This window comes from Ambystoma mexicanum, chromosome 11 (genome assembly GCF_040938575.1).
Source record: "Ambystoma mexicanum isolate Mex_15411 chromosome 11, UKY_AmexF1_1, whole genome shotgun sequence".
Lineage (NCBI taxonomy): Eukaryota > Metazoa > Chordata > Amphibia > Caudata > Ambystomatidae > Ambystoma > Ambystoma mexicanum.
This window is the reverse complement of record NC_090934.1, coordinates 622,102,392-622,115,565: the sequence shown is the minus strand read 5'-3', so window position 1 is coordinate 622,115,565 and position 13,174 is coordinate 622,102,392. Positions and strand designations below refer to the sequence as shown.

At 43.1% G+C, this 13,174-nt stretch overlaps 1 protein-coding gene across 1 annotated transcript in view; it reads right to left on the bottom strand.

Annotated features, from left to right (window-relative positions):
• Positions 1-1,092: 1,092 nt before the first annotated feature.
• Positions 1,093-13,174, bottom strand: part of SLC17A6 (solute carrier family 17 member 6) — a 404,271-nt gene continuing 392,189 nt past the window's right edge. Inside the window, exon 12 of the mRNA XM_069623494.1 lies at positions 1,093-3,420. Within this exon, the coding sequence (XP_069479595.1) occupies positions 3,085-3,420 (336 nt within the window). The 3' untranslated portion in view covers positions 1,093-3,084. The remainder of the gene's footprint in view (positions 3,421-13,174) is intronic.

Genomic DNA, 13,174 nt, shown 5'->3' with positions numbered 1-13,174 from the left:
TTCAGTTATAGTTCAACTGGAGCGGGATCACGTCATAGCTTGTTTTATGTACGAGACTGCATTTGGCAGTCGAGCAAGAAAGAGGACTGGGTTCCTATAGCAGCAGAATGGTAAAGTGCAAGTGCAATCAAATTATAAAGGCTGTGTGAACAAACAGGAGTAAAACTAGCATTTCATATAAAAAAATATTATAAAAGGTGCAATAAGTTTAAGAATACAATTAAGCAGCAATCTAGAATCTAAGATGTGATGGGCAACATACAGATTCACGTGTAGCAGAAACAGCAATGGACAGTGTTTCAGTTATAGTTTAACTCTTTTTTGTATTGCATAAAACGTTTTCTGACTGAGCCCCAATGATTTACAAAAATGTTTTAAAATGGGAAAGTCCCATTGAAATCTGTTTGTAAATCAGGCCCTAAGCCTCTGAAGGAGAAAACAGTTTAAATTTGTGTCATAATTGTATGCACTATAACTGTCTTGTATAATGACACGTTACACTCATATTTTCTTAAATCTGAGAAAGGTAGGCAGATTAAGTCACTTTTTGTTAGTGCTTATATAATAAAATGGTGATATTACCCTCATTTTGGAAGAAACAAAGTCTTTGAGTTCTATGATGTCCAACGTATATACATGGAGCCTGTTACATCCAAATATATGTTGTGTAGTAAGTTTGTAATGAGAAATGGGAACATGAATCCAAAACAAAAAAAGTATTTTAGCTAGAAAATATGCTGGTGTACTTTCTCGGGAAAGGTGAAATATGTAACGGGAAGAATTTCATCATATTTTCCATTATTTCATTTTGTAAAAATGTACATTCAATTCATGCAATTCAGCATACTAACTGAACAGGAAAATATGGGCTTTGTCACAATAGAATGCTTAGATACTTGATTTAAATGTCTGGAAAATTATACACAAAGAAGTGAGGAGGATGAGCAACATTTATGAAATATATGTTTAGTTTGTATTGATGTCTGATGTCAGTTTCAGGGCGTTTCTTTGCCACCATCTTTTATTTTATGGAAATAAAATAGGCATTTTCATGTCCATCAATATAACAAATTGATCAAATAAACTACTGTGTTTTTATAAAAGGATAGAGCATTTTATTAACACTTTTTGCAGAAACAGAGTGACACAGTCCACACCTTTTCAATAAACACAGCAAGAGCTATGAACACATTTTACATCACTTTGAGGCACAAAGCAAAATATAATTGAGTGGTTTTCCTTAAAGTCAAGTATAATTTACGTTTGTTCTTTATTTCTTAAGATGTGTATTGCAGAGGCAGGACAATCGTTGCCTAGGACAGTACAAAGAACATATCCGAAATCCTGAAGAAACCACTTACATACATTAATAATAATCAGATTGTTTTGATGCGATATGCATCTTTACCAGAGATTTTCTTTTCACATTAAGATGAAATGGACACTGTTGACAACATTGTTTTGTCCCAGCAATCTAAAACATATACAATAAGCGAAAATGAAGTTAATGTATTGAGTGATAATGTATGAACTTATTGCTTGATACACCAATGTTGCAATTTTAATTGAGTAATATTAAGTTATGTCAAGAACTGATACAATATGCAACATAGAAATTGATGAGGGTCCTTAATCACACAGCTTGTTTGTCACCATTTGTTTATTCTGAGCATCTCAGTTACTCATTTGGCATTTTGTCTGGTGATCACTGCTGCAGATAGTTATATTAATTTTCTATTTCATCTAATGTGAACTATTAATTTACAGTATCATTAGATACTACCTACAATGTAGAAAAATGCTAATGCTTGTGTACGCTTTTTGATTTTAAACTGGTTTGTAAAAACTAAAAATATACAGTTTACAGTGCAATTGCAGAATTAATTTGTTGGTAAAATGATACATGTGCCGTGTATCAGAGCATATAAAGATTTGTTTTATTGAAAGCTACATTGGAAAAATAAGACATAAATTAATTCCGGACAGTGATTTGAGGAGAAGGGCATTGCGGTCATATCAGTATTAGCTTCCTTTGTTCCTAATATAGTTGTCTTTGATTCCACATTGTCAGTATTGATGTAAAATATACAAAGAGTTAAACATTAAAAAATACCATGAATACAAAATAATATATACATGTTGTCTTTACAAACGTTTCTCAAACACCAATTGAATTTAGTTTTTCATTTTGGAAGGTGCAATAAAAAATATTAAAGTCAAAATTAGTTTCAGATTATATCTGAACTGTTTGCACCACACCAAAAACAACCTTCCAAATACAGTTTTACGAATGCTGCACTGGTGTCTGTCCTATGTTTCTATGTTTGAAAGGTTACCCTAAATAATCTCTTGAACAAGGTAAGTGAATCATGAGCAAAGAAGGGTGTTTAATCCTATTTTGCATCCTTTTGCAATTTCTGCAAATTTGCTTTGTCACACGCACAATTTAGTGCATAGATCGTTTAATGACTATAGATGTCATAAAAAAGCAACATATTTACCCAGTGTCATTTTATATAAATGCCCTCTCAAGTCTTGTGGTTACATATAACAAACATTTCTCCAACAATGTAGTTGTAATAAAAACATAGTTTTTATAGTGCTTAGACAGATATCTTGATCCCGCTAGAAAATTCCAAACTGATGCCATTTCAACGTACTTTGAGTTCTTTATTAAATAAAAATGTAGATTGAACACAGTCAATTTTTCAAAGCTTTCAGAAATGTGTTAGTGCATCATCAATTGCCGGCTAGTCACACCGTGATGTGACATTTTTGCTTGTTGTGCTTTGGTTGTGTTAGTTGTTTGTGCAAACTGTAACTAACCATTTCCATTTTCGGGTTGGACCAGGAAAGAAAAACATTCTAATGATTTCAGAAATGATGTACTTGAATTGCCAAGGGAATGTTTCACAAATTATACAGACTGACTTCAATGGTAACATTGTGTTTCTTTTTTTTTTTTACAATAAAGTCTGCGTTTTAATGTGTTTAATGTTTACACCACATTTTTGTGCAAACGGCCACAATGCGTAAAATCACAAACACTACAAAATATATTTGTATTTATATTATTTAGTTCTGTTATGAATAGTCCTCTCTTTCCCTATAGCTGTATGGCTCTTGTGCTTCTTCTTGTACAAATTCTTCTCTTTTCTCCCATCCATTAGGCCATCCTACATTGGCCTCGGTAGTAGCACCGTAAGTCTTTGCAGTGCCATGATTTATGTAGCTTTGAGTAATGTCTCCTGTTTCCTCAGCAAGTTCATCTTCATGAATGAAGCCACATTTTTCATCACTCGTTTGTTCTGGATCAGCCCACGGCTGCTTTTCACCAGAAGCAAATATCCCATAGAAAAGCACACCTCCATAATGAACTAATGCCGCAATCAGGAAGACGTACTGCCACTCTTCACGAGTCTGCAAGAAGAAATGACATAGAAATATGAAAAATGGCACTTGCAGTAAATGAGCAACCAATGTGTATGGATTGTCGATTTAGTGCTCTTCTGGAAGGCAGATATAGTATGTACAAGTTTGTAGAGATTATATCATCACCCATGAAACCCAAGCAGTGCATTGCATGATTCCTTTAGCTGATTGTTATAAATAGAACAGCAGTACTGTGTGGTGCACAGAAAAGCACTGTCCCTAATGTGGAACGACTGTCGAACACATCTTTCAGAATACATCTCTTTAATCAGCAAATCGACATCATTATTGACATCCTGTCATCTAAACATAATGTTCAGAGTGCAGTCCATAACTACTGCTATTAACTGCATTCTGAACATTCTGGCTCAAAAGCAGAAAGGGAAATAATGTGATTTGCAGGCAAGATGTCTTTCAATAAGACACTTCCTCTTGAAGAGAACCATTTTTTCACAACATCCTATTTAGTACACAAAAGATAAATCTAAAACATGGGAAAATGCTTTTGCTTTCTTATAAAGACATGGTTTACTTTTACACAACCCCTAATGCATGATCATGTTAAACCTGCTCCAGTTTCCAACTGAATTGCTTAAGGAATGAAGAAAAGCGTCTTATCTAAATACTGCAAAATAAAACCGCATTTAATTTACTACCTCAGTTTGCCATTTGACTTTCTCATTATTAAACAAACGTGTTGCACTTCAACATCTGAGCTTCAAACCATGTATTGCTATTACTGTTATGTGCTAATAGCCTTACAGACCTCGACAGGGGTCATTATTGCTTGGGATAATGGCCCTTCCCCAAGTTGCAGCCCTCAGTTTTGCCTCAGCCATAACTTGGTGGTGGGTCATTATCCCGCAATAATGATCCTTCCCTTGCTCTATACGTTTATATTAGTAAACAATGTTGCTTTCAATGAATCAATGAAAGATTTGCTAGTAATCAACATCTATTATAACTGAGACTGCTTATATCAGGCAGGAGGCAGCATGTCTAAATTAAAGTTAGTAAGAGTCTGTCTTGGGGCCTCATTAGGACCCAGGCGGTAAGGGGTTTACGGCGGCGTAAACAGCGCCGACCCTTACCGCCTGATTCCGAGGTCCCTTAGCGCCATGGAGGATTTAACACCTGCTTTTAGCAGGTGTTAAAATCCATGGCGCTAAGGGACCTTGTTGTTAATTACGCCACCGTAATTTACGGTGGCGTAATTAACGCCTTCCCACTCCCATTATGCCCTATGGGGCAAAAATGGGAATGGGGAAGGGTAAATGGGGATTGGGGACTTACCGCCCCGCCAACCTCGGAATGGGGCGGTAAGTCCGCCAACCACCATGGCGTAAACGTAGTTTACGCCATGGTGGTAAAGGTACGACCCAGGCGGTAACTTACCGCCTGGGTCGTAATGAGGCCCTTGGTCTAATTCAATGCCAACTGAAGACAGCATTTGCTAACATGAGGTGATACCACAGTAAAACAACTTGATTAAAAAAAACACGTTTGTGCCATCAAAATGTCTAAAATATTTCAAACGGCCAATGTGCAACCTATTATGATAACATCCTGATTATTATACAACTGTACTTTAGATTACAGAGTTTGTGCATCAAAGGTCATCAAGTTTATGCAAAATGCCAATATTTGCCTATTAGCTTTTGGGTATAAGAAAGGCATTGTGCATTGTCAGGTGCATACTTGCTCATGTTACGAAGAGGTATTCGAGGGCAGGGCTTCCAGAAAAGACTGCACTTACTTGTAAAGGAAATTATAATTATGTGTACTTTAATATATGGCTGTTTATAATGACTTTAAAATATAGCATGCAAATGATGCTGTGCTATTGATATACAAGCTGTTCAGCCTGATGAGTGTTCCCAGGAACATTAGTAATTGCAGTCACATATTAGATAAAGCCAGGAAGCAGTTATTGGATTAGCACACACACCTCTCTACCAAATGTGTCCTGCAGTAAAAGCTATACTGCTCGTGCGGTGTGAAATAATAGGAACCATTGGCCCATGAATGCAAATCTCATTCTGTAATATATGTGTTATTGAGCGGCAACTTCCATAAAAGTTTGTGTGAGACACAGGAAACAACGTTATTTGCAAAATCGGGCTCCATATATCCAAAGTGAGTCAGTAAAAGGCAGTTTCCCAAATTAAAGATTACAGTACAATCCTGGTTTTAACAGAATTGATAAGCATAATGTTTGTTACTTTTCTCATTGAAAACCCTCCTAATAGTGTTTACTAAGAAATGTGGCACTCTTCATTTAATCCAGTATTAGCTGAAAGCATGGATAACGTACATCAAGTCCACACCAAAAGTATGGGGCCATATAGATTCCAGACTGCCTTTACGCGGTCTATATTTTTCCAAAATGTCACTATCTGTTATTTCCGGTGAAAAAAATGTCTAAAGTTCAGCACATGCCAAACATTGGCACTGATGCTCCCTGCTATGTCGTTACTAAAGCATGCCTAGGTATAGAGTAAATAGGAAGCTATTTACTTGGCTAGGGAACTACAGATTATGTTTGGGTGTTATTGTTTAAGATAGACACTAGGCCTGATTTACAGAAAAACGTGCAGTGTGTGCAAAAATGCATGCGCGTGCGCTAGGATTGCATGGCGTAAATGCATCATGCGAGGTGGTGATTTACCGAAGAAAGTGCTATGGGGCCCTACAGTACAAAGAAAACAGAATTGCACCTGACACGCCCACAACATGCCCCTATTGCAAACCAAGAACGTATTGGGCAGAATGTGACCTGTGACATCAGATGCGATGAAAAAGCTACACATTGCATGGTGAGGACTCCCAAGTAATCACCATTACTTGCACTCATACCAACCATTAACAGTCCCAGGAGTGGCACAAACATGCGCCCCCCCACCAAATGCAGTGTGTAACAACACCCACTTTTCCTACTCCCTGTAAAACCACCAAACTGAGCTCCCCACATGCAAAGTGCACCTACACCACTAATCCTACTCCCTGTAAAACTCCCAATCTGAGCCCCCATGTAAGTGTGCCTACACCCAATCTCCCCACACCCTGCACACCCACCAATCTGAGCCCCCACATGCAAATGCACCTACACCCACTATTCCTACTCCCTGTACAACTGCCAATCTGAGCCCCCATGCAAATTCACCTACACACAATCTCCCACACCCTGTACACCCACAAATCTGAGCCCCATGCAAGTGTACATACACCCAAACTCCCCACACCCTCTGCGCCCACCAATCTGAGCACCCCACATAAAAAGTGCACCTATACGTACTAATCCTACTCACTGTACAACCAACAATCACCACACCACACACATAACCCCACACCCACGCATCCACCTCAAAGGACTAGCACACACAAGGTGTACCCCTACTCTGCACAACCCAACCCCATGCATCCCGCTGGAATAAGAAAATAGGGCACATGGTTCACTCATACATTTGTCTCTTGGCTCTCTCCATCAGCACACATTCTGTGGGGGCACAATGGTGGATGAGAAATATCCACCTCTGATAGCAGTTGTGTGGTGCAGCTGGGAGATGCCCCCCTGGACCGGTATGTGTGCAACAGGAAGGCAGTAAGCCAACCACCCCACACCTGGCTTGGGTTCCCCAGTGCAGGCATCACTGAATTGCCCTGAGGCCAGAGTGGCGCTGAAGTGAGAGCAAGCTGTGGGCCACATGGGTCCCTGCCCCTGGCAGGGATCCCAGTGGAATAGCTGGCTGGTCACTGCAAGGTGGAACATGACACAATGTGTCATCAATACTGACCACTGGGTACCCACCAAGCTGAACAAAATGGCCAGAGTGAATGTGAATTAACAAACACTTCAGGGTGAGAGGTCACATAGTTCCAACATTGTAGCAAATATAACAGTCACTTCTTACTGCATTATTCTTCACAAAATGTATTTAATGGCATCTGGATAATGTTGGTGGGGATAGAGCACCCAGAGATGTTTAGAGAAAAACAATACATATAGGTATGTAGGCTTGAAGCATTGTTAATGTGCTTTTTGTATATATGTCCATTGATGTGGGTTTATGTTTATTCTTGTGACTGCACAATTGAAATGATCAACCAATAGTAGCAGTTATCTGTTGTTGTTATTGCATTGAGATCCAGCCTCCTATCTGCATCATTTACCTACTTTCATGTCCCATTGATTAGAACATTTTGCATTGCCAACACATACCACACCTGCTATATGTCTGCTGTTTGACTCTGCAGATGCAGCATCCATTTGTAGCTTGCTCTGTCAATGTATCTACATGATGCTGGTCACAGTTGTGAATACTGGCGTCAACACATACATGCACATTATAGCATGTGCATCCGTTTCTGCTGGCAATGACATGACTGCTAGGTATTTGATGGCAAACTGAGGATGTCTGCTTGAATGGGATATTTCACTTGCATCACTAGAATATATGATGACTTACATGACATGTCCAAGTTGCATGGATACCCCTTTCCTCACTCATCAGTTTTACATTGGAATCATGTCTGTCTGATTCGGGTTCTCTGGGGTGCCATGGTGCTCCTGCTATGATTGTCTTGGATGTGGAACAGGACTTTATGGCCTGTTTTGGAGTCTGATGTGTGCGTAGGCGATTGTTCTGTATGCATTTTATGTGAGGCATACATATATATCAGGATAGAGCCCTGACTTTTGCTGTCTGTCTTTTTGTGCGTGATTCTGCAGCAGAGTGGGAGCATGTGACAGAGGAGTCATCAGGGACTGCACGACCAGGCACCAGCAGTGGCCTAGCTGCTGTGTGTGGTGAGAACCTGCTGCTCTTGCAGACCATCCTTAGCATGCCTGCACAGGTATCATCAGAGGAGGTTGGTGATGCAGATGTCAAAGCCATATTGAGGAAGATGGTGGAACAACCACTACTCAGCCGTCTCAACCACATATTTCTCCTTGAGATCTAAGAGGAAACTGAGCCAGATGGGGGGACAGGTGACCGTGCCTCTGCCAGTGGTGAGCCATTCCACTTCCGATGGCACTGTGCCTGCAATGTTGCCCACACCCATCCTGGGGGCAGCAGACGTGTGTACTGGGTGCAGGATGCATGTGGACCCGAAGCCCATGCTCGTGCACACACTCAGACAGGGATGCACTGTCTCATCACATTACTGTTGGCCACACACACATGGGGGACATATGCCTGCCTCCCGCTATGACTGGGATGAGGAGGTGAGGAGGTGATACAAGAATTCGTGCAACAGGGCTAGGTCATGCAGGAGATCGGGAGGGACATGTTTGTCTGGCAGACAAGATCATAACATCCAATACCACAATGTGCATGGAGTTCCAACTGTTGCGTGGTGAGGTCCCTGCCTTGAGGCACTGCCTGCATAAGGAGATGAAAGCCTCAAGGGAACAGCACAGGAAGGAGATGACAGACTTGGGTGTACTCCTGCATGAGCAGTTGGAGGCCTCAAGGGAGCATCGCCGACTTCAGATGTCCTCCCTGAGGTACACTATCACTTATCACATGGATGTAACAAGGGCTGGAAGGAGACATGCATGGAGAGTCATGTTCATGATGTGTGAGTTATGCTGTATTTTAATGGATGGGTGCAGGGCGAAGTCCACCCTGTGTGCTAATTCACTGTCCGATGCGATGAAGAACGCCTACTATAGCAATGTTCCCTGGCCCTGCAGCCCACTTCCTTGATAGGGGATTACCCCCCCCCCCCCAGCACTGTGGCCCCAGGCCACGGGTGCCCTATGATCAGCCCCTAAGATGGTACCGTGGAGGCACCTGTGGTCACGTGACCCTGCTGATGAAGCCACAGCCCACACAGTGTGATGGGGAGCTGACCTACCCACATCAGGCTACCAGCTGCACATGCATTGTTGTTCTGGAGTGGCATTCATGCTGGCACAAAGCAGTCTTGGGTGGCTGCTGCCACCCGTTCTCCCACTGCACAGGCACCTCCTGGCCCGCAGAACCCTATGGCCCCTCCACCAGGGGATGGGGTCGGCTTTTAGTGGCATATAAATGGTACATGCTTATTATCAGGGATACAATCAGTCATTTACAATGTATTTATTGAGGGTTCATGCGTCAATAACTGGTAATGGATATGACTAAATATGGGATGATGTGCCATGCTCTTTGACATTGTTTGATGGGTCATGTCCATGTTACCTTTTTAGTTGATCCATGTAGCCAAGTGACCTTCTTGTCTGTATTTGTATGCTTGTGTGAATGACTTTGGGAATGCAATGTGTAATATGAAGGACAATGCCCATGTTTTCAGTTTTTTCTCCGTAGGATGTGGATATGTATGTTTTTTCAAGTGTGAGGCACACACAACAAGTATACCGGGGTCTGCCATTCTCAGGTAGTTGTTTATGGGCCAACTTTATTTGCCATGTTTCAACACTAAAGGCCATCAAGGATGTGGTTATGGTGTGACTTTCACACTGGATGTTATTCATGTGAAGTATGTCTGGCCAAGGTGAGTGTGTATGTGCTGGCCCCTCATCCTTTGGCCTGCTAATGGTATGGGTACTGCCTGTGGCTGCGGCCACAACCCCTCATGCACCTCTATTGATATGGCATGAAGTGTGGCTATATTATGCCAGATGCAACATGCCAATATTATTTTACATGACACAGCTGGTGCATACAATAGTAATCCACCTGAATGGTCCATGCAGCAGGACTGTGATTTCAGCTCTCCAAATGTGTGCTTGATTATACCTCTGGTGGCAATGTGGGCTGCATTGTAGCAGGCCTTCACTGGTGTGGTGGGATTTCAGATAGGCGTCATCAGGAATGGTGATAGCGGGTATGCACTGTTCCTTGTAAATGATGACAAACATATTTTGTTATGGTATGTGATTGTATGGTGGTTTGTATTGGATTTGGCCCCCAATCATTGTGTTTTTGTGTGTGCGCTGGCTGATACTCACCAATGAGCCACTTGTTGCTGAACGTTTCTCATACCATTGCCTAGTGGATGGGGGAATGGCGTAATATGTAGCTGCTGTGGGTGCATCCAGGGTAGTTTGCATTCACACCTATGATGTTAGCCTTTGCATCACAGATGGCTTGCTCATTCAGCGAATGCCAGTTTTTTCGGTTTCTATATATATGTTGTGTGGCTCATGGGGGTTGTACTGCAACATGTGTGCAATCAATTGCCTAAGTAACTGAAGTGGGAAAATGGAAAAACAGGCTCCCATCTTCCCCCTCTCGCGCCTGGCCTAAAGGTTCACGGCCCAAGCACCCGCCACGAGAAGAGTTTGCCCATCTACCAGACGACCAAATACCCTGGTACAGGAACATACGGATGTGTCCATCTGCCTGCCCAGCAGCCCGCCCTGCCCATGCCGATGCCTGCGGCATGGATCAACTAGACTAAAACCTATAAGTCGTTAGAGATGCCATGACGACCTAGCTAACGGATAGCACACCTGTGCCAATATACACACTGGACACTCCTGCACCAATTTGCACGAAGCATATACTCAGTGCTATGACGTAGGCAACAGACATACTCACGGACGTGCATCTTTATTATTTTCCACATAGGCTCTCAAAATGCAGAAACGCAAGACGCACCATGAACTCATCTAAAGAGCTTGCTTACGCTTCGTCTAAACCTAGGTGCCATAATGAGAATTATAACAAAGACACGATACTGGTCATAAGACAATATGAGACTATAACCTAAAGCGCCTGTGCACCAAACGGTTCCACCTATACACCAGGCCTAAGTAGGCCGCAAGCAAGAGCTCCCGTGGACATTAACAGAACAAGAGTCAGGTTGCTGATCCTGCAGAATGAGCTTGGCGAAAGCAGACAGCCAAGGTCGTAATGTTGCAAACCCACATTCCAAAAGCAGACCATCAAGGGCACGATGTTGCAACCTCGCACGCCGTGCACCAACATTAAAGTCGCACCTGCAAATTAAACCAGGCACACAGTGGAAAAACAATATTAATTGTGCAGAATTCTGCCTCAAACACGGTCCCACCTCACGTGACCAAGCCGAACCTGACAAGATGCCAAGCCCAGGAGGAAGGAGGCGTCTGGATCCCTTGTTACAAGACACTGGCAGATACACTTGAAAGGATCAATGGACATCTGCGACAGTGGGAGTAGTCGGCCGTCCAGCTCATGAATAAGTCTTCACATTGTCTGCATGTACCCATAGTGAAACATTGTTGCAAATTGCAGGTACACCGAGAGCTGGGAACAGCGATGGTCCCAGGCTGGGAAGCTCACGGGCACACCAATCAGAACATGGGGCTCTTATCACTGACGCCATTAATAGTAACCAATCATTAGGAGTATTCATGTAACAATTCTCATGTATCTAATTGTAGGGACATCCCAGATATATCACCTGACTAACCCTTGTCCACTCATATTATTCTCTATACGTATGCTATACTAACTCTACCACTCGAGAAACCAATTAAGAGTGGCAATAGGTTTTTTGTTAACTTTCGAAGTGACGCAAGTAGTGCGTCATACTACAGTAAAAAGGGCCTGCGAGCCCCACGATTGTGTGTGTGTCAGGTCAGACGCGTATGATCCTTGACCCATCCCTGCCGTTTGTGTTTAATAAACAGCAGAGTCACCTTGCTTCTTGTGCGTGTCTCATACTCTATCTCTTTTGGGATATACGGGAGGAGTTGGGGCCTCCCTGCCCGGAGGTCTGCGGACGGCCCGGCCGACCCCGGCAGAATTTCCCCCCAACAAGTTGGAGGCACTGCTGAGATCTGTTTAAGATCGGCATTTTTATTTTTTCCGAACACTCCAGTTGCGAGGAGGCCCGGCGGCGCGGCCCCCTCTGCCGTCGCCCCCTTCTTAGGACTACAGGACCATCGCGGAACTGCGAGAAGACCGGACAGTGCAATCCGGATATTGGCCCTCGGGAGCCGGTTGAGAAGTATCCCGCCCGCGGTTGGCGAGTGTCCAGACGTGGTCCAGACGAGGGGAGGTGGCGAGCCGCTTGGAGGGGTGCAGGCAGTCGAGCGGCCCCGCATCAAGAGAACCTGGTGAGCATGCCACGCACAACAAACAATGTGAAATTGTGAGGGAGGGGGGAGGAATTAAATACGGGAGGTGGGAGGTGTTGCACAGGTGAACGGCGAAGGTTTGAGAATTTAGTGTTAGAAATAGAATGAATGGTAGTTGAACAAGCGCAAGAGCAGTTGACTACGTCACGCGAGAGAAGGGGGCGGAGCACGAAAACATCACGTGCGGCCGCTCGTAGACACCGATTGGCCTAGGTCGCGACTACGTGTAAGGGTGTGTGTGTGTGTGATTTCCTACGATTTGGCATTTATTGGTCAATGAGTAGATGAGGATCCCTATTGTTCGAGCAAGACACTCGATAGGTAGATGACGTTTCCCTGTAGGCGGTAGCTAGTTAGTTGCCCAATACGGAAGATAATTGGCTGGTTAAGCCCTCCTGTCGAGGGGCGTATCACACGCGAGGCGACGCAGCGTGCGCAGTCCGATTATATTGTTGATTTGATTACCTTGTTCCAGGAGTGACAGGAGGACAGCTGTGGGGTTAACGGGGGTAGATTGCAGGTGTATTTTGGATTTAAAGAATATATGAAGAACTTACCAGTAGCTCTACGAGATCGGTGACGTCACCAGTAGGGTTTTCAAAGGATATCACAAGCACGAGGCATCTTCGTTTTGAGAGTGGTGGGGAAGAGAACTGTGGTAAGGGA